This window comes from Triturus cristatus, chromosome 1_2 (genome assembly GCF_964204655.1).
Source record: "Triturus cristatus chromosome 1_2, aTriCri1.1, whole genome shotgun sequence".
Classification (NCBI taxonomy): Eukaryota; Metazoa; Chordata; class Amphibia; order Caudata; family Salamandridae; genus Triturus; species Triturus cristatus.
This window is the reverse complement of record NC_140580.1, coordinates 1,166,343,288-1,166,365,413: the sequence shown is the minus strand read 5'-3', so window position 1 is coordinate 1,166,365,413 and position 22,126 is coordinate 1,166,343,288. Positions and strand designations below refer to the sequence as shown.

At 44.4% G+C, this 22,126-nt stretch overlaps 1 protein-coding gene across 1 annotated transcript; it reads right to left on the bottom strand.

Moving 5' to 3' along the window:
• Nucleotides 1-224: 224 nt before the first annotated feature.
• On the bottom strand, nt 225-21,987 carry LOC146868930 (torsin-1A-like). The gene is made up of 5 exons (XM_085613997.1): nt 21,731-21,987; nt 17,925-18,190; nt 10,630-10,805; nt 10,411-10,538; nt 225-2,048 (listed from the first exon to the last, which is right to left on the bottom strand). The coding sequence occupies exons 1-5, from the start codon at nt 21,909-21,911 to the stop codon at nt 1,804-1,806; spliced, it is 996 nt and encodes a 331-aa protein (XP_085470123.1). The 5' UTR covers nt 21,912-21,987; the 3' UTR covers nt 225-1,803.
• Nucleotides 21,988-22,126: the final 139 nt, after the last annotated feature.

Here is a 22,126-nt window from a genome sequence, read left to right as displayed (position 1 = left end):
CAAATATCTTTGATTTATTAAAGAACAACACACTAATAATTGTTGTAAGGATGGTTGTTATGACAGATCAATAGGATATATCTGTTTTCTTTGTAATTTGAAGATAGCTTCCAACAAATGCCCCGAAGCCAACAAAAACACATACAGGTCTTCACCGTGACAGCTCAGTTACATTTCAAACTTCATATAAAAAACGGAAAGATTTCAAGACCATAGGAAAAGGGTCACAGAAATACACATTTTATTCAAAGGGTTCATGGTCATATAACATGGATGAAATGAACCATAAAAACTTGATTAAGTGAACTCTGATTTTATAGACGACACAAACTCGACCCTCTCACCAGATTCAGTCTGTGTCGCTGGCACTAGCACAAATCGGGCTTTGCTTAGCTGTTGGCAATGAGGCGGACTGTAATAGTCTCTTAGCAGTTTTCAAGTGGCCAGTTACCTGCAAAGTGAACAATCAGGAGTAGTAGAGACCCAAAGTAGGAGTTCAGAGATCTGTCGTTTCCTTCAGTTCAATTAAGCAGCATTTTAGACAGCGAGCTGGGTGGGGGTCAAAAGAACACTTCAGTATGTTGTGAAACACAAGTAGTCTGCAATAGAACCAGGCATTTACTTCTAAAAAGGACGGTTTCTGCTCATCAGGTTCACTGTAAATCCACACAACAAGGTAGGGCTCATTATCCACATCAGGGCTCCAAAGAGGCAGACGTGCTGTCATAGTTAGCACTGCACTACCGTCTGAATTCTTTTTTTCAAATTTTCAGCTGTATTGTGGTTTGTGCATCTACTGCTCAAGTGCCAGGGTGTACACACACACCACAGGCTGCATAAGAGAGATCATCACACATGTCCATGGACAGAATCAGGAATGCATTTACTCCCTCTTGCACCTCGCAACACAGTCCTACAGTATTCTTGGGTCCAGCTTTCTCTCCCTTGTAGGTCATATGATGAGCGCTAAAACAAATAAACCATGAATCTACTGGATCTCCTCACAGAGGATGCAGGTCCGAAGCTCTGTCTTGCCACCGGCTGTGTCAAGATTCCATCCACCTCCCCCACACACAAACACGGTTTAACTGGAAGCACAAAATATAATCCTACAATGATGGAAGCGAAGACTTTTGCCTTGTTACATTCAGCAGCAGTGTGCAAATACCAAGTGGAAATCCTTGCTGTGGAAAGCAAGGATTCGTCAGCAGCCAAACCAGTGCCATTCTGCCTCCACCCTCCAAGCTTCTTCTACACCTTCAAGGAGCACCTATACTCAGAGTTGAACACAAAGATACATCTGGCTCAAATAAAATATAACAAAAAATTAAAAAATGTTCTGTTTGTATCTCCGTCTATCATATTCACATGAAAGTTTGCATCCATAAATGCTATGTGGACCTACGTCATGTGACCGCTTCAGCCAGTCCAGGCTCTTTTAGCCTAAAACACTTTCCCCCGACTTGTAGGCCAAGACTTCGACTGACAAAGGGAAGCAGAGTCACAAAACACCAAGAAGAATTCAAAAGTCAGAACTTGCTGAAGTGGCCACATGGCAGATACACATATAGATCAGGCACTTCATCAACTCCTGGTTTTCCTGGAGCAAATACATTTCTTTTCACAAAACCACATGATTGGGAATACCTTGATTTCACCTAGAATGTACAGATATTTACAAAAGTCTATTAAAACTTTGTTTCTTTTAAAAAGGTATTTCTGAATCATTACAACTGCCTGGAGCATACCAATACTCTTCCCCCTTTTCAGTTTGTGCTGTCCCAGATTTTCACTTTGTACCTATCAGGTGTAAAAGTCTATTTTGTGTACCACCGTCTTGCAGCCTTTGTCCGAGTAAATCTTCTCCTCCCGAGGGAAGTACGTCATCTCATCGGCAACTGTGGTGACAATGTTTTCGTCCGGTTCATACCCACGTAACTGCAGCTCCACCTCAACACACATCTTCACGTGCTTGTACTCCAGTGGCAGGAATGGTACAAAGAAGTCAATAAGGTTTTTGTCAATCAGGCTACTGTGCCAAAGGCCACCTAAGGAGATACACAGACAGAAAAAGCAAGTTCAGTGCCAGGTTGTTACTTAGCATTATACACCACGCAACTCCGGCCATGTCCACAAGCATGCATACATTGTGACTCCACCTGTGAAAGACAGGGTTACCTGGGTGTTCGACCATAGGGCAATACACAGGATACCAAGGGAGCTACTGCAGGGGAAAGCCACCAACAGAAAAGAGGACAGTTCTAAATGAGGAGTTCTTATGAAGGAATTCTGTGTTTCCTAAATTGCTGAAAACAAGTTGAAGCTGGTGTGGCATTGGGCCCGGAAGTAAAATCCTACTTCTAACCACACATTTCAACCAACAGAAGACAACCAACAACAAACACAACAAATCTTGCGTCCAACAACCAGAAGGATCTTCAGATTGTGCATCAACAAGGCAAAGATTCCACGATTCCCAACAGATCTCCAAAGCCAAATGGCCCCAAAAAGAATGCCGTAGAATCATTATGATTTTCAGCAACTCTCAAAACTTCCTGTAACACCATGTTGCTTAAAAAGCAGAAATGGTGGAAGACCACCTCTAGAACTAGACAACAGCCATACACCTCCCTGAGAACAAGATTAAGAAGACTAGTCATAGACCGACATCAGAACCTGGCACCCTTCCAGGGAAATGATTCAAGTAGCTCGCGGGAAGACCCATGCCCATTTGAAACATGTAATGACTGCCAACACCATTAAAGACAGAAACTCTGTGCTTTTCACAAAGTAATGAATAGCAGGTTTGTGTTTTTATTATTAATTGCTCAATAATCTGAGGGGTTTCATGTAAGGAATTCAGTTACATCTCAGAATTTTCCCCTTGAACTTCTCTCTTCCTGCTTACCTGCGGTTATTTCCATTTTATCAACAGTCTTTCTCTCTTGTTTTTCTTTTCACTCTGTGTAATCCTACTGGTCCACCGCACTTTAAAAAACATTTTCTTTTTTATTTTAATAAGATAAACCCTCCCTTAACCTACAACTTTACCCTAGTATTACCATTACCCCCTTTTTCTCACCAACAGCCTTATTCTTTTTCACCATTATTTTAGCTTTCACAATTCGTTTTCCATAACATTTGTTTAATCACAGATAGTTAAACTGAGAGAATGACCAGTCGCCCAGGCAGGGCTTGCACCACCACTCCTGCTACTGGGGCTTGAAGAACTTGACCTCAAAAGAACCAAACACTTCCTGTTAACACTTGGAGAGGTTGAACATCATCTCCCTGCTGTCAGTTGCATCAGTTCTTATCAGAACTGATGATGACTCAGTGCAAAGTTTGAGCGTCTCACCCAACGTCTTCAACATCTACTTCAGCCTCCCAACGGATCGCATCAAGTCCTTCAATCTAGCCTGCTGCAACTATGCCAATAACACTCAGATCATCTTAAAGGTGGAACCAGAAGGACCTCAGACATCTCTGGATGAGACTTCTCCTCCAAACCACCAACCTATGGAGGCTGAGAAATCACCTACAACTCAGCATGTCCACAACAGAGATCCAAACATGCAGAGAATGGTAGAACTACCAAGCTAAGACCATCTGGCCCCAGAAACTCAGAAAACGACCAGAGGCAGGCGAGAATGAAGCCAAAACAAAAGGTGCAATCTTTTGAAACGATGCTACAAAAAGTAAGTAATAACTGGTCCTTGGGACCCTTAACAATCTCTGGAGCCAAATCTTATTACTATCTGGGCACATGGTTTTCTGCAAACGGTGCATCAACAACACACAAGCGCCACCTAAAGGATAAGGCAGCATTAATACCTACTAGACTCTGCCAATTACATACAGCCCTTGAAAGCCCCTCCTCAGCGCAAATCAGAAAGGTGCTCAGGGCAGTATTACCATCCGCAATTACTTGCGGCAGCGAGGCCTTCCCAGGTCAACTCACCAAAACCATTGAAAAACTACACCTAAAAATACATAAAAGAGTGTTTAAATTGCCCTATTACACCAGGGGACCCTTGGTGAGACTTGAATTCGGCCTGGAGGGTATCGCATGGTCTAGTACTACCATAGATGCACTACAGCAATGCCGGGACCCTGAAATGTATTTTGCAAGACATTTTCAAACATAAAATCAACCCGTGGTCCGCTTATTTAAGGACGTCAGTAGTAACTCTACAAATCAACCTGACCACTCTAAACACTTCTTCACCTACGCCTACTGCAATACAAAGCATAATGAAAAACCAGACTAAACTACTTTCTAGGACCACGGACTTGCAAAAAATTAATTCCAAACCGCCATTAAGGGCCCTGGAGGATCATAAAACAAGGACAGCCAAGTTGGACTTCAGCCACAACCTTATCTTAACTGCACAATAGGGAAAGCTAGCCTGACCAAAGTCTTGGCAGTAAGGATGCTGGCATTACATATCAAAGACTTTAATCCTAACTGGACGTTGCTTTCTAAAGTAGTTAAGTGTAGACTTTGCGGCTACAAATTGGAACGCTTTCACATCTACTGTGCAGCTGTGCGATGTTGCTCGACTCTCGCCGATGGTTATTAAAGACACTCTTCTCAATTCATGGTATAAGAACATGCGATCAAGCAATGAACTGGATTTTTAGCACCATGGTCCTCCTCAAACTGGTAAGAATAGGCACATTTTTCAAAGCAGTGCAGGACTTCCTTAAAAACTCACAACAAAGCACTGAGATGATCATGAACTCTTAGCTTTTGGATCACGGACATTAAGCATTGTAGAGTTTGACCCCGCTGTAATCGAGTTCTTTCTTAGTTGAAACACTTAATCCATTTTATGGTGGATTTTTAACTCACTTTTATTCATTATTTCCATAAAAGATAAGGGAAAGGGAAGAAGGTAGAGAGAAAGCCTGTACACCAAGAGTTCTCTGTAGCAGTGTAGGATCTGCTTCACATGGGTAACCCCACTTTTTGCTGGTGTTTCACTGTTTTTTTTACTTTAGTCTGGCTGTGGACCTGCTAATCAGGACCACAGCCTAGCTGCTTCCTCTCTAAAATGGTTTCCATGTACATTAGGTACATATCTAATTGGATTCTGGAGTGCCCTATAAGCCCCTAGTATATGGTATACTATGTACCAAGGGCATAGGTACCTCAGAGGCCTACCAGGAGCTGCAGCATGTATTATGTCACCCCTGGGAAGCACTCCAAAATGACACAACGGGCCTGCTACTGCAGCCTGGGTAAGGGTGTGCTTGCACCCCTTACAGTGGTATAGGCTACCTATATCACTACCCTATACAGACACATATAAACCTATAAGCCACTCCTATGGCAGGCCTTGACAATCCTGAAAGCAGAGTGCTTGGTTTTATGTGAGAGGGTGCCCAAGCATGAGCTGAGCCCCTCTGCAGGTTTCGGAAATACTTCCTTATGGCTGTTCTGTGAAACAGCCATACCATATACTCTTAAGTGCATTATAACCTCGCGGTAAATGCTAACTTTGGAATGGCTGCATCAAAACATGTCGTGTTTGGTGTCAAACGCTTTGGAATATTACCCCCCCCCCCGCCAATTCTGGCGGCGGGGGTAGCATTCCTCCCTTCTAGAGGGAGAGACATGTTCACACTGGCTAAACCCGGTATGATTTTCCTGAGCCCTGGCATCACAAAATGAATGCCTCTGCCACAGACACGGGTCTGGCCTCCTGCTGCTGACCGAAACTCCGGCATGGGAGGCCTGAACAATAGGTTTCCTGTCGAAGGGAGGTGTGACCACCTCCCCAGACAGGCTGATGTGTATTGGGGCTGGGCGGGAGCACTCTCTGGTGCTTTGAAGTCCTGCACTGGGGGCACGTTTGGTGTCCCTGTGCATAGCCCAGTTCAAACCTGTTGCAGGGACTACCTGCCCCTGCTCTGGCGCGAAACTGGACAAAGGAAATGGGTGTAACCACCCCGCTTTCCAAGCCCACCCAGAGATGGGGCCTTAAGAGTTAGTCCATCCCCTAAACTTACTATAAGTATAGGAATCCAGTCCCTAGTACTTCAGATTACCCTAGACGAAACTCTGGACCTTCGACGTTCTACGTTCTACTTTAACTAGAAGACTGAAGAAATCTCCCTTGGGGTCAAGGAGTGACTCCCCTGCTTGGCAGGCACCAAAGAAGCAACTGACCGGTCTGCATCGCTGAAGCTCCCGCCGGACGCCAAAGTCTTTGCATCACCAGAGGTGGATTTCCGGACTTCCCCGAGGCTACCCTGAGTCCACAGCAAAGCTGAGGCCCGTGGCTATCGTGGGTGACGTGGAACCATGGCCCCCTGGACAACGTGAACTTTTGCAGCACCACTATCTTCCTGGTCCTCCTCAAAGTTGTGCTTTGGGCTCCGAGTAGCCCCAGCCTTGAGCACCTCCTGCACTGAAGATTGTTGGCCTCCACTCCACGAGTGACCCGTGGGCAAGCTTCAAGTGTGACCGCTCGAGGCTCCTTCGCGATCAATAGCCCGTTGGCTAGCAGGTCCCCACGAAGGCAACTCCTTTTCTGAATGGGCTTTCCTGGTTGCTCCAGACGGGCCCTTACTTATCCTCGCTGGAGGAGTCCCTCAGATCTTGCTAGTCTGCACCGCAGTCCTTTCTCTGATTTCCAGTGACTTGCCGTTGCCAAGGCTGGCTTGTTGGGTCCAATCTGGTCGCCGACACCGCAGCACTCGAAAGACTTCGTGGGACAGCTCGAATCCGGCTCGTGGACTTAGTCGATGCCTCCTGGACCTCGTGGCTGAAGAGTCAAGACACCCAACAACTCTCCTGAAGCACCCGACATCTGTGGGCATTGGTCCATCCTGCCCTAGGTCACTGGCAAGTAACCCAGACTGTGTCCCCTCTGCTTTCAGGTCCCTTTCATCCTAGATCCAGGCTTGGATCTCTCCGGACACTTCTCCTCTTCATGGCAGCAGCAGTTCTTTGCAGGCTCCCATTGAAATCGACGACGCGACCCGACACCAAAAGACCCCTATGCACACGGCTTCCCTGGGTGAGGTAACTCGAGTACTCTGGTGCTCTTGTGGGTGCAAGCCCTAGAACTACCTAGGTCCAAAAGGGTTTGGTCCTAACTCAATTAGAAGTGTCCCTAATCTTTAAATTTCCAACCGCGACATTGCCCATAGAAGATAACGGGAACCCGCGGTTGTGTTTACACACTGCATACAGTCCCTGTGGATCCCCTGTGTCACTACCTTGGGTGGTTCCTTGGAGTCTCAGCGATTCTAGAGGCTGTAGACCTAGTGTCTATCCCAGTCGTGGTTCTTATACCAGTTTTTTGGTATATGGTTTGGTACGCCCCTAGGGCCCAAACGTGGATTTGTGCCATTACTGATGATTCCTATCTTGTAACTTAAGTACTTCGAACTCCAGTCTCATAAAGAAACTAGAGGGGTGTGTGTTAACCTAAATACATACATGTTAAATATATACCTGGTGTGGTTGTCTTTTCATTTGATCATGCAAGAGATTATAGACTGGTAAAACAAGCTGCTTTACATTCCTTCACGACTTAGCCTAAATGCTGCTCTCCATAGCTACCACTAGGATAGCTTTCAATAAAGGTTGTCTTTAGCCTATCACCATAAGGGGTTGTTTGGACTGATACAAGATGCCCACTATAACTAGTGGACACAGTCTCTTTTCGGGCATAACATGCCAGCTACACTATAGGGTCTTGCAAGGAACCATTATTTTCTTTTGCCTTTGTATAATATGTTTCTTCTTTTTAAATGTTTTCTAGTTTCATGGTTCAAGTAATTTAAAAACTTTGTTTTACAAAAACGACTAGAGGCATGGACACAATCAAGTAAACTGTAGGAGACAATGGTCTACAGCCCAGTCTCCCAAATCATCAGTCACACAAAGCACTTTCTACACCTTTCAAACGTTTCAATGACAGGTTTCCAACAGAAGCGCCAGATTACCATTGCACTTGACATGCCTTGTCAACACAATGCAATCATTCTATACCTACCCTGCTCGTATTGCTTCAAAGTCTGAAAGATTCCAAAATCAGACTATAAAAAATTACCTACAACTTCACATGCTTGATCACATCTCACCCGCCCTCTGATTGCTTCTCTGGCTCCCCATGACTAGACCCTGCTTCTTCAAGACATTCTTCTGTATGGCCTTTCTAAGGGTGACCTACAGCTAAAAGCGAGCATTCATCCAAGTAAACACAAGGATACTTGAAAACTCAACCCTTCACTCTAGACTAGAACCTTTGCTGACCATCACAACCTACAAAAACAAAACACATAAGTGGACCAAGAATTCAGGAAGATAGTAATGAACTGGCTTTTCCCAACAGGATAAGGAAGGCACATCCCAAACACAAGACAATTATTTACCATTACTACAGCACTTATCGCAGCCACCGATGACATCCGAATCATCCTGGACTGAGAAGAAACAGCGTCCCTCGCCCTGCTCAACCTCTCTGTGGCCTTCAACATTGTCTCCCAGAACGCCCTCATCAGAAGACTCCATGAGATTGGCATAAAAGGCTCTGCTCTCAAATGGACATGTTCCTTCCTCAATTGAAGAAACAAAAGGGTCAGGCTGCCACCCTTCACATCAGAGACCAAGAAATTGATAGGTGGAATCCTACAGAGATCGTCCCTTGCCCCACCCTTTTCAACATATACATGACAAAGCTCACCAAAATCATCTGATCTCCTATGCTGATGCCACCCAACTCATCCTCTCCCGGATGAACAAATCAACCACCGCCAGAACCAACTGCATGACAATGAGAGCAGACTGGATGCGAACCAACTACCTGCAGCTCAACTCCGACAAGACAGAAATACTGGTCTTCGGGAACAAGACCTCCCCGTGGAAATCATCTTGGTGGCCATTGGAACTAGGACTAACACGCACACCCCACGCAAGTAATCTAGGGATCTCCCTAGACAACTAGCTCAACATGACGGCTTAAGTCAACACAGTGGGAACCTTCTGCTTCCACATCCTACGCATGCTGAAAAACAAATCTTCAAATGGTTACCTCTGAACACCAGACAGACCATCAGACAAGCACTCATCACCAGCAGCCTGGACTATGACAATATTTTCTATGTCGAATCTACAAACAACTCCTACACAGACTCCAGGCCATCCAGATCACCGCTGCAAGTCTCATACTTGACCTCCCACACCGCACCCACAACACACAACACCTCTGGAAGCTTCACTGGCTCCCCATTCACAAGCGCAGCCAATTCAAACTTCTCATGCACACATACAAAGCCCTACACAACACAGGACCAGAATACCTGAACATCTGCATACACTTTCACCAACCCACCAGACACTTCGATCTGCCTCACTTGCAAAAGTAAAAATGGAAGTCGCACATTTTCCTACAGCGTACCCAAGACATGGAACTACCACACTCAACACATCAGAGCCTCCTCCTTACTTCTTGAATTCTGCAAGAAACTGAAGACCGGGCTCTTCGTATAAGCACCTTGGAGACCACAAACTTAAACACCTGCCCAAGCACCTGGATACCCTCTCGGGTTATTAGTGCGCTACACAAATCAATAGAACATAACTGGTGGGCATGGACAGCACAGATCTCAAGATCATGCCTTCCTTAGAACTGGAAACAAATCTTTGACAAAGATGGCAGACACGATTACAGGTGCTTCTATCTTGAACTCTCATTTGCACAGATTGAGACATAATCACCGCTATATGTCTGCAACAAGTTATGAGCACATGGCAACACCCTTACAACCAAGCCCAACGGTACTTATAAGCTGAAGCATCCTATCGCTCATTCCTTTTGCTCTGCTACAAATCGAAGCACAGTGACGCACAACACTATAAGAGCCCAACTCTGGTCAATATGAGACACTCCCAAAAACTTCATAGAGGACACACCACAAATGCACACCTTCACCCTCGCACAACCTATGGAGCATTGTACTATCCGTCCTCGTAGTGATTCAGCACATCAGGTGTATGAAGCACTATGCAAATGCAAGTAAAGTAAAACCCACACTACCCTTTAGCAGCATTTTCTCATGCAGAAGCAACAGAGACTGAGAAAGACAATGCACATCCGCGAGCTTACAGCCTCTTGCAGTATGCAGTGCCACTCATCCATTACCACATGAGACACTTACAAGACAGAGACCTTCTCAACTCCTCCACCCAGAGTCACCTAGAGCATCACACACAGCATTGTCTGCATCACCTGAGACACGTACAATACAGAGCACATTACCGCACATCTACCCTGCCCCATCTGCAGTGTCACAAAATACATCACCAGTCATGTATAGACAGAGTACATCTTTCTGCCTCCACCCACTGAGGCAGGTAGAATCGCAGAGTCTTCTTGCACACCAGCCACTCACTTTCCTTGTTGTTGAAGATGGACAGAGATAATGCATTGTCCAAATCTTTCAGCTGCATTTCCTCCCTTTTCCTGCCACTCTTCCAGAAGTCCAGGGTCACCTCATTGATAAGTCTGCCGCCAGCATTGCTGCAGGAAGAGATGTGGACACTCGTCTGATATACATAAGGAGCAAAGACCCTTAAGCTACTGAGGACGGGCAAAGACCCTGACTGCATACCTGAGGAAGATGAAGATGGCTTTACGATACGATACACCCTCAATGTGATCATAGTAGTCCAAAAAAGGCTTAATGGCATCGATGAGGCCCGGCAGCATTTTGTCCATTTCATCAAATATGAAAATAGAGCGTTCACAGTTGGTGACATTGCCCCGGATCCACGACTGCAGCTGGTCCTAGGATTATGGAAAGTAATCGCATTATATGGTTTTATTATTAATTGCACTGAGGATGTCAGATCATGAAAGAAAAATGGTCACAATTCAAGTCAAGTTGATCTTTATTCGGTTATTAAAACAAAATAACCATAAAAGTACAGACACAAAATTACACATATTTTAAAATAATTATGGGAACCATACATAGGAAAACCGAGTAAGTTCAGATCTCAATTGTTTTCCGTAATTTAAAAACATTTTTAAGGAATGTGGAAATAAATACGACTGTTAAAATATTATCCAATTTCTGAACAGCTAAAAGAGCAGGGCGACATCGATTAATTTCCATAATTTTTAGCAAAGGAACAACATACATTTATCTAGGTCTAGTATAAAACTTACAAAAGAAAAGTATATGCATATCAGATTGCACTGATAGACCATCACAGGGACATTTGCTCAAAATTTTTGACCAATTATTCATAACTGGAAAGCTGAGTGATCTGAATAATAAATTAAATCTAAAACGTATTAGTAAAAACCTTTCATAGTCACTCATTAGTAGCTTTAAATATGGCTGTAAGTAATTGCAGATTACAATTTGCTCATGAGCTACCACCGTAGTTTTCTTGAACTCTATTCTAGTTCTGGTCTCATGCAAATAGGTCATACATCTATCTTTTAAACATTTCCTAGATATATTACAAAGAGTGGGCGGGTCTGTGTAATAATTCCCCAGCCCTAGTAGCATGAGAAAATTATTAATATAATTCAGCCATCTAATTTTTCCACACTTCTCTAGACCCATCGCATTTTCCATGATCATTCGATTTAAACCAGATTCATCTGCAGTCCATATTCTATGCCATAGTAGAACTGGTGCAGTTTTTATTATATCTTCTAAGTATGGCTCCCCAAGTTCTACATGGCAAACGTATGTCGAAACACTCTGTGGGACCCCTAGGAGATATTTCATAAAATTATTTTCAACCACTTGTAAAGTGCTGGCATTTGCATATCCCCATAGGCCTGCCCCATAAGTGACAATGGCTACACAAGTCGCTTTGTAGACAGTCAACATTTCCTTAATTGGTTTCCTCCCTATTTTTCGACTAAAATTTTTTAAAGCCATGATAGATTTACAGTACAGCAATTTCCTTGTCTTAATTGTATTGTTCCATAGCCCAGAACTATCAATTAAGACCCCTAGGTAGGGAAATGTTAAAATATCCTCTACTGGGGTAGTTCCAATATGAATTACTTTTTTCTTTCTCTGTGCGCCCGACCCACAGTGCATGGTAAATGTCTTAGAGCAATTTATACTTAAATCGAGCTGATTCATAAAATCAGAAAAGGATGTAACTACTCTTTGCATGGCCTGCGGTGTTCTAGCCATCAGGACCGCGTCATCTGCATATAGCAAAATAGGGATTGATCTTTTCCCTACCATTGGCACGTCCCTGCACTCAGTTATCAATGTCTTTTCCACATTGTTGATATAGAGTGTAAAAAGGAACGGCGCCAGGACACAGCCCTGTCGTACACCCCTTTTGATTGCAAAGGATCTAGTGCATTCGCCATTTTTTCCGTATCTTACTCTGGCCGATGCTCCTGCATAGAGATCTCTCAGGAAGTTAATAATCTGTTTATCCACACCCAGTTTACTCATAACTTCCCAAAGTTTACAATGTGTTACAGAGTCGAATGCAGAAGTAAGATCCACAAAAGTTAAAAACATTCGTCCCTCTTTAACTTTGGTGTATTTTTCAGTTAAAATATGCAAATTCAAACACTGTTCAATTGTTCCGAGACCTTTCCTAAAGCCATACTGTAGGTCACTTAAAATATTAGCTTCATCAGCCCATACATGTAATCTATTTAAAATTATCCTTCCTAGAATTTTGATAGTAGAATCCAGGAGTGATATTGGGCTGTAACACTTACAGATTTCACGGTCACCCTTTTTAAAAATTGGGACTATCAGGGATTCACACCATGATGGAAGGAGGCCTTTTTTTCAGAGTGGCGTTAAACAAACGTGTGAGAATTAGAGCCCATAGTTCCCTGTTGTTTTTAAATAAATCAACAGGAACTCCATCAGGGCCAGGTGCTTTCCCCGCCAGACATGCATCAATACATTTCTGCACCTCTGTTATTGTTATTTCAGGTTCAAGTGGGCTACTACTCTGTGTACAGTCTCTCATTTGGATGTTATCATTAGAACTTTCCATATTATCCTGTACAATGGAATACAGCTTGGCAAAATATTCAGCCCACTCACTCTCAGTAATTGCCACATCTAGTGGGTCTGTGTGACTAAAATTTTAAAAAGGGGCATTAACAACTTTCCAGAATAAGGCAGAGTCTTTACTTAGCGAGGCGTCACATAAAGCATCCCATGCTTCCAACTTTAAAGCATTTTTCCTGTTTTTAAGGGTCTGCTTATAGACATTCCTACAATTCCTAATTAAATCAGTATCTTTCTCCGTAGCATGTATAACATGCTTTAGACTTCTATATGCCTTAGTACATTCTGAATCAAACCACCTCTTCTGCCTTGTATTCCCACCACTAGTACCAACCCACAATAACTTCCTTATTTGGGCAATAATCAATAAAAAATTATTAATGAAATCAGAATCGTTGGCATTCTCATCTGTACATACATAAAATTGGGGCAACATACTTTTTATTAGTTTCTCCTGGAAGTCAACGGGGCAAATTTTTGTCCACTTTAAAGCATAACCATTTTTACGGGCCATAGTGATATTATCTATTATCACTTTAGATTTGACCCTACCACGATGTTTCTTAAGTCTCATAGTCATATCGAAGCTTAGAGGAAAATGATCGCTAAGCGGGCAATCCAGAATTCTATAATTCCGTATCATATCCCTATGTCTAGAGGTCATTAAGGCATAATCGATAGTTGTATTTGCCCCTCTGCCATTGAACGTTGGTAAGAAGGGGATTTCTGGACTGATCAGCCTATTTACAAAGTCCAAATCATTTTCAAATATTAATTCATTTAGATAATCCCCTCGTCCAGGATGTTCAAAATGACTAAAGCCAATATCTCTATCTAATTTTACCCCACATAACCCACTCTCTGCACTCCTGCATAATTGACAGTTAAAATCTCCTACCCAAATAATGCAGGTGTCCTCAGTCCTCCTCCCAATTGCTGAGGTGATATTACTACCTAATAATCTAAAGACATCCATTCGGTCTTCTCCTTGGATATTATCATAAAAATTAATCAAAACTATGGAAAACCCCTTATTAACTGTGATCCTTATAATGTGATAATACACATTATTAAAAACTAACTCAGTTTTAATTCCTACTAACAGATTTGAAACGTAAGTACACAAACCTCCTTTAGCCCTACCATGAGTTGAGCTTACTGCTGGGGAAAAATATGTTTTAAATCCATTAATGTGTATAGGTTCAGTTGTCCATGTTTCCTGGAGGCTAATAACATCAGAATTACCTACCAGTTTTTCCCAATTTTCATTACCCAATTTAGATCTCAGACCTGCAATATTCCAACTCAAAAAGGACCAAACCTCCCCACTAAATTGATCATCCACTGAATCATTGTTACTATTAAGAGATGCTTCCCCACCACAAAGTACCTCAATTTGTGGGCTCTTGCTAATAAGGACCACCTTAGCTATCTCTAATTCGGTGATGGTATTCCGAGGCCCTTGGTCCTTTAACTCGCTACTTTTGCTAGTATTCAAATCAGTGGGTCTATTGTCTCCCTTGAGTCAGTCAATGTCTTCTAGCCCCTGCAAGATCTGAAATCTATTTGCTAAAGGGATATTGAAATTTGGGCTAACATTACCTCTATGTCTGGACCTATGTTCCCCATGATACCAGGTATTATCTCTCCTTGAATCCATTAATGGATAAAAATAGGTTAGGTCTACAGTTTGAATTCTGCCTGTATTATAGTTAGGTTCCCAATGACAAATAAAGCCCACAGCTCTTCTGTCTCTCAAGTTCACGATAATACAATCTCCTTGAATGTCTTTGTGCCTCTGTCCAATCCAGTGTACTCTCCTAACATTTAGAATTTCCACACGTGTTTGTCCAGGCAGTGGCCTATTATAATTCAGCCAATGTATTACCTTATTCTTGAGTTCCTGATAGTTTTCTGCCTTTCCATTGCTCAACTCTGGTACCCCTGTCAACACTACGGTATAGGGAATTGACTGTGGAGGGAGGTCAATATATATTCTTTTATCCTTGTCATAATCGTTTATATCCTTATTTCGATTATAGACTTTTGAATCTGCCATTCCCTCCTTCTCCTCAAGTCCCTTACCTTTCTCTTTTTCAATTCTTTTACCACCAGAATCCATTTCATTTAACATATTTGCCCCCGTAGGTAGGATAAGGGGTGCATCATCCTTCTCGCACCTTCCAGGTAAAATTGCAGGTTCTAATGAATGCGAAACATTAATAACAGCATTATCTGTTTTATTGGTGTTAGATACGACTATAGATCTAATTAGTGTACTAAGATGTTCCAATGTTTCTAAATTACCTGCCCCTTGCTTTTCTAAGCCCTCAATTTTTTCAACAAGGGTTTTTAATCTTCCTACTACTGGCAATATCAAAGACTTCATTACCTGCTCAATTTTTATCATGAAGTCTACCAAATCAGTCAATGTAATTCCTTCTTGTATGGTGGACTTATCATCTTGGTTAAGGGATTCAATACTACTTATTGACTTTCTTTTCTCCCCATTTTCTTGTAGGGGTATCGGTACAATTTTCTTATTTTTGCCTTTTGGTTTCCCTTTCTTGCGTGCATTCTGCACAGCTTTTGCTTTTGAAGTACTCCCTTGTATCCCCTGTGGGGAGATAGCACCATGTATTGAACCCACAGTGTTTATATCTTTGTTTTCACAAATAATTAACTCCTCCCTGTGATCAGGCACATTGTTTATATTAGGTTGTCCCTCACTTAATCCTAATCTGGGGGTAAGAGACAGCCTTTTTTCCCGAGTCATGAAATCATCAGGAGGTGTAGTTTGCGAAATTATAACACAGTTCGAGTCCTTAACCGGAAAGTCCGCATATGAGGCCATTAGGATGGATTCTTGTGATAATGGCATGCTCAGCGCGGTGTTAGAGTGATCCTCAGTGTCCTGATGCTGTTGCGTTAGCAAACATAGACTAGGGGGTAATGATAGCCGCCTCTCGGTGCTCTCAATAGCATTAGCGACTACCCCAATTGTTTTTTGCAGCATCCTATCTATTGCTGTCAAACTTGGAAGAGGGGTCTTAGATGGGGCTTTAGTTTTAACAGTTGAACGAGTGGCCATCCGCGTGGATTTCCCCATTCTTAACAACCACCGTACGTTCAATATATCCAAAGTACCCCTTATATAGGGATATTGACAGAATACCTGTGATGAAAATCAAGGGATGTGGCCCAGCCCAGCCGCGGTCAGCCCCGGACGGCCACAGACGGCCCGCCCTTTGCCCGGGCTTCGCCCGGCGCGTCCCGCGAAGCGGGCCTCCCCGATGTTTGTAGGCGCCACCTGTCGCTCTCAGCGCGTCAGCTCGACGCGCCGCCGCTGGGGCTGCCGGGAGTTTGAGTCCCGGGGCGGCGACGCGGTAGATTGGATACGCTGCTGCTGCTGTGGTCGGTGTTGGCCCCCTTGTAACTCCTGGCGGTGGCGGCAGTGTAATTATCGGCGTGGCCCACACAAGGTAAGTTCTGCTGGTCACAATTCATTAAAGTGCTGCAGTGAGCTTTCAATATTGTGGTGTAGCTGACCTGTAATACCACCCACTGCATATCACAATAGAAAATGGATACTAGGACTGAGTATTTGAAGTAAAGAAGGAATATGTCAGTTTTCACGCTTTGAAAGACAGAGGAATATTTTCAAGAGCCCAGGTTCAATGAGACATGACTATCTGGAGAAACAAACAACTGCAGACTTCTTCATTCACCCCAGAGAGGAAAAGGAATTCAAGTCGATAATCAATACTACTGGTGGCTGCAACTCACCAGGGGAGCTCTCCAAGCTTTGATCTTGCTCATGAGGAGCTGTGCCTCGTACCCTGGTGATGTGAAAATCTACTGGGTCTTGCGTATATGTCGGAGTCAAAATTCACAATGACTTGTACTGAGGAGAAGGATTGCGCTGTTGGGACTTGTATGAGGATTACACACAGATCCTCATTTAGAGCATCAGGTAAACCCTGAAGTAATACCCTGAAATTGTGAGGCACAGTATTCTTATGGATTTTAGTCTGTGGTGCTTTGGAGCAATCAGGACACAAAAGAGACAAGATCCCTATGAGTTGGTTGGAAAATTCAGAGCAGGAATCATATCAGCTAAGGACATCAGCGCAGAGCACCAGGATAAAAATCATACTGCAAGTGTCTGCGTCACCCCCTTCCAAACACCACAAACAATTTATGCATTGGCAAATCAAAGGCAGAGATGCAGTGTAATCCCAGAAACACAGGGGGCTTTCAAGCCTCATCTCGTACATACAGAACTAGGCTGAGACTCCATTGGATATGGAGTAGGATAGTTACTCAGGACCCAACAGAACTCCTTGCATCATGTAGACTGCGACCCACACCAACTCTGAGAGCCACCCGGGTGGATTCCCAATAGTGCAGCTAGGACAGAGATCCCTCAGAATCTATTGTGGGGAGCAATGACCCTGATCAGTCCTCTCACACGTGGGGCCTTGCCTTCGTTTTACTGCAGGTAACAGTTTAGAGACACAATGCATTAGTCCACAGGGAGGGCAGCCCATATTTACACACCCGCTCCCTTGGTGTGTTAGGGTCCAGCAAATAGGTACAGGGGGACAGCTTTGCACTTTGTCGTCCATGAATCTAAGAAGTCTCACTACTACGGGACACAAGCCTGTTATAACTTGCATCCTGCTGGTCAACAGAATAGAAAGCTGCTATCGGGGAGCTCTCTTCTATAGTGTGCAAAGAATATGTGCAAATAATCCCTCCCAGAGGGAGCTCTCATCTACAGTGTGCAAACTATGAATCCCTCCAAGAGGCAGCTCTCATCTATAGTGTGCAAAGTAAGAATCCCTCCCGGAGAAAGCAGTGCACTTTGTTGAAGAGGGCCACCTTACCTTGTAATTGTTGATATTGTGGGCATGTTTGAAGTGCAGCGTGGAAACAAACTGATGGACATACTGGCTCTGCAGCCCTTCCTTGTAAATGTTCTTTGCAATGATCTGGCTGACCAAGTTCTTGCCAGTGCCGGTCCAGCCATGCAGCGAGAGGGTGAGAGGTTTCCTGGGGTTCTTGTTCCTCATAAAACCAGTCACTGCTTTCAGGATGACTTTGTTCACCAGGTGTTGTCCAAAGAGCTGCTTTTGGAGATCCTCCTGTAGAGCTGAGGACAAGATACCAAAAACAGTACTTGTCACTCTGGTAAAACAACGCAATCAATGCAAGGGAGTGGAGAAGCCCTATCCGAGGGTTGATTCAGCTGGCCAATGAGAAATCAAAAAGGGAGGCAACCCATTAACTCTGACAATAAAAACTCCTCCTCAAGGCAACGTCTTCCAGATCACTAGATGGCAAACCAAGCATAGCATTTATAAATAAACTGCTGCACACCCAGGAAGGTCCCTGCCCTCAGCTTTCAGGTAATAAAAACACATATCTCTTCCAAAACTTTGGACAAGGAGAAAAACGAACCTTTTAAGAGAAACCTCTGTAGGCCTCTCCCCTTCCTAACAACGGCAATGTCTATGAACTCACGGTCAGACAATTACCCCTCCACCAGATGCTGCCCTGTCTGGCTTATTGAGCAAGGTTCGTGTTTAAATTAACTATTTTTACCCTATTATGAAGCAACAGAGACGGATCACAATTCTACAGCAGGGTACATCCGTCAATCGACAAAATATTTGCAATAATCTTGATTCCTCAATTGATGACTCTTTCTCTGTTCAAGCAATGAACACCACCGTCACCTACTGGTGGCACTGTGCACAAGACATCAGCAGTACCCTCCAAGTGCACCATCGAGAGTCCTCCCTCTCGTGGTGGATAGCATCCAGTTTAAGCATCAGGTCACTGCTTTACGCAGATACATCACCTCCCTATTGGAGCCATTGAAACACTACTCCACGTTCCCCTCTCGCTTCTCATGGATTAATTAATCTGCCCCAGCTCTTCGCTCACAGTATTACTGAACAACCTCATATCTTTCCTCCCTTCCTCTGTGCCATCTCTATCCGGTGTCTGCACCACAAATGATCACCTGTTGAAAGATTTCAGGCCTCACTCTCACCAATGGCTTGGATAGCCACTAGATTAGAAGCATGAACTTCCCCCACTAGCCTCACCCCACCAGTGACAGCTCCCAGCCAACACACTGACCAGTGGCACTGAACATGCCACAAGATTCCCTAGCCAGTGAGTCCACCATAAGCAGGACAGTGGCCCATCAACAGACAGTCCCAGGTATTTGAACAGAAGAGACCCATCTGAGAAGCATCACGCCCTTATTAAATGGTAGTATGATAAACATGAAATGTACACAGGACAAAGAACCAAGGGCTATCCCACTGTAGGCGTGCACGAATAAAAGCCTATATACCTTGCACTAATATCTAACATAAACGTACCAGGAGCACCAGGTGTGTAGCGAGAAAAGGAAGCACCACGTTGATCCTCAAACACAACACTAAATGTCATACTACAAATCACACACACCACCAACCATGCACGCAAGCCCTGGCTTTGAATTTAACAAAGAAAGGCAGTACCCAACCCCTCACTGGGCAACCCCTCCCCCAAGCTAATCTCAGTTCTTGGGCTCAGTAGCAATAAGACACACAACCATTGTCAACACCCAGCTCACACCCTCATTGGTGGCATTGACTCTTTCCCTAATGAATGGCAGCTGCTACCCACACCCTAAGGGTTGGCAATGACCGCTTTTCCCACACCCTCACTGGTGGCACTGAGCTGCCCACACCCAATGACCGCTCCCAACTCACACCATCACCAGTGGCTCTGTGCAAGCCGAATCAGTGACAGCTCATAGTCCCCGCCCTGACTGGTAGCACTGTCCTCAAGTAAAGGTCAGCCCTCGACCATACTCTCACCACTGACGCGGAGCCCAGCCATAGACAATGTGTAGCTAAGGACAAAAATAACTTGTTTGTTTCGTACAAGTAAACTCTTTAACCCATAAATTCCAGCAAAACAAAACTCATATCATACAGGCCAACGGACCGGATTCAGGCGTGAAAGTCTCAATGTATTTGAGGCAAGCATGTGTTTATTTTATTTAGCTGTCAATGGGGAAACTACATCCCCCCCGATGAGGTTTTCAAAATCTCCCACTTGACAGGTTAAACATGAAGGCATGTATGCCTTCTGCTCATTCACGAAGTGGAGAGATCAAACTGGAGTCCACTGCTGCAAAAGCAAGACCAAGTGTACGATCTGTTCAAGATCAAATTGAAGATTAATTAATGCAAATTATTTCTTGTTAGGAGGAGTGCTGTGTGGTTAGATAATGAGTCCCAATATCAAACTGCATTACTGAGTAAGTGGTTCAAACGTAAAAATGCACAACACACTTGATAAATGTAACTATTTGTGGTCCTTGCCAATACTCCATTGATACTCTATGAGTGCAGAAAATGCAGAACTTCTGAACATACAGCAGGGATCTGCCGCTTCACAACTTGGGTCCTAAAAATCCAATTGTCTCTGCCAGTGTCTAGATAAAAACCTAAATGCAGAAAGACGTATACAAAAATGTACATTATAGCTGGGCCACCTCTGCTATTGTTGGCATCTGATCAGTGCAGAGGTGAAAACAGAGAACAACTTTCTGCTATACGTTTACTAAGCAAAGCGATGCTGTTGAACACTGTTCAAACAATGATGAAGGCTTCCCTGAATGCCTTGAAATCTCGCAGTGTGTAGGAGGTTTACCGAAGTTCGAAATGGGGCATCATCTTCACTTGACCCGAGTGGGGAGTAAATTCATTTTTAGAATTGTACAAATTAGTTTTCACAATTGTATTCTTGCTCTGTGATACTGTACTAATGGGTTCCATTAAAGAGCTTAGGATACTGTATGGGTCTTTTGGTTGCCAAGGGAGCAGTGACATTCTGTATTTGACAGTTGGGAAGAACTGGCATGGAGAGAAGTCGCGCTCGATCTCCGTGCTTCATGAAATACACATTCATGATGAACGTGCAAAAGTGTGGTCCTTAACAACATAATTTGCCTGACTCCAACCGGTGGTATAATTTTTTCATCCCCTACTAAAATTCTGTCACCTACTAAGGACAATTCACCCAACACTTTTCTTTCGGTCCTTAATGCTTTCGGTAACGTACTTCCCTTCGCCCACCTTTTAAAACCATTTATACCACTCGTCTTAGAACTTCACCTTGTAACATGGCGCCAAAAATATGTTGTAAAGGAGACCACACATCCCCTTGAACTTCTTGAGATGCTGTAGGCCTGAACCTTTTCACATCCATGACACTCCCTGTTTTGTGAAGAGAAACCCACGGATAGAACAAACTTAATTGCCAATTGACATTTCCACATCATTTTAGCCATCTGTGGTGAATGTGAAAGTTTGATATTTTCTGATGGAAACCTCTGAAGGATTATTGCACAAAGTAAACAAACACTTCACCATTCACTTCCAATGACACCTGCTGCCCTGTGCCCTCCCCGGTGGCACTGATCCCCTCCCCTCACGGGTGGCCTTGATCGCCCCGGCGATATTGACCCCCCTCCCCCTTCACAGGTGGCCAATAGCATCCCCGCTTCCCTCACAGGTGGCCCTGAGACCCCAGCCCAATGGCCCTGCCTCCCGCCCCTTCCCGGTGGCATTGAGAGCCCCCCCCCCCTTCACCGGTGGCTTATACACCCCCCCCCCCCCCTCACCGGTGGCATTCAGCCCCCCATCGCAGCACTCCCGGAAGTAGCAGTAGAGCCCCGGGTAGGTGGAGATGAAGCCGGTCAATGCCGAGGCGGCCCCGAAGACGGCGAGGCCCATGCTGACGGGCTCCATGGCCCGCGCTAGGAGAGGCAGCAGCAGGAGCAGGGCCGGCCGTAACAGCTCCATGCCGGGACAGTCCGCCCGCACACCAGAGACGGACTGCTTTCTGCGGAGCACTTCCGCCCCTCAGTGCGGACCACCAACACGCAGCCGCCATCTTTGTGAGGGGCATGCACTACGCATGCGCAGACGACAGGGACACTGATTTACGGTTCAGAAATATCGGACTGCGCTTGCGTACGAGTGAGGACCACCGACTGAGCGCGCGTTCAAAACACCCC

What these genes read in the sequence shown, in the direction of transcription:
- LOC146868930 (XM_085613997.1), bottom strand. Translation starts at nt 21,911, where the DNA reads ATGGAGCTGTTACGGCCGGCCCTGCTCCTGCTGCTGCCTCTCCTAGCG. An exon ending in ACAATATCAACAATTACAAG is followed by an intron (nt 10,806 to 17,924) that starts GTAAGGTGGCCC and finishes CCATAATCCTAG; the next exon opens with GACCAGCTGCAGTCGTGGAT. An exon ending in GCCATCTTCATCTTCCTCAG is followed by an intron (nt 10,539 to 10,629) that starts GTATGCAGTCAG and finishes CTCTTCCTGCAG; the next exon opens with CAATGCTGGCGGCAGACTTA.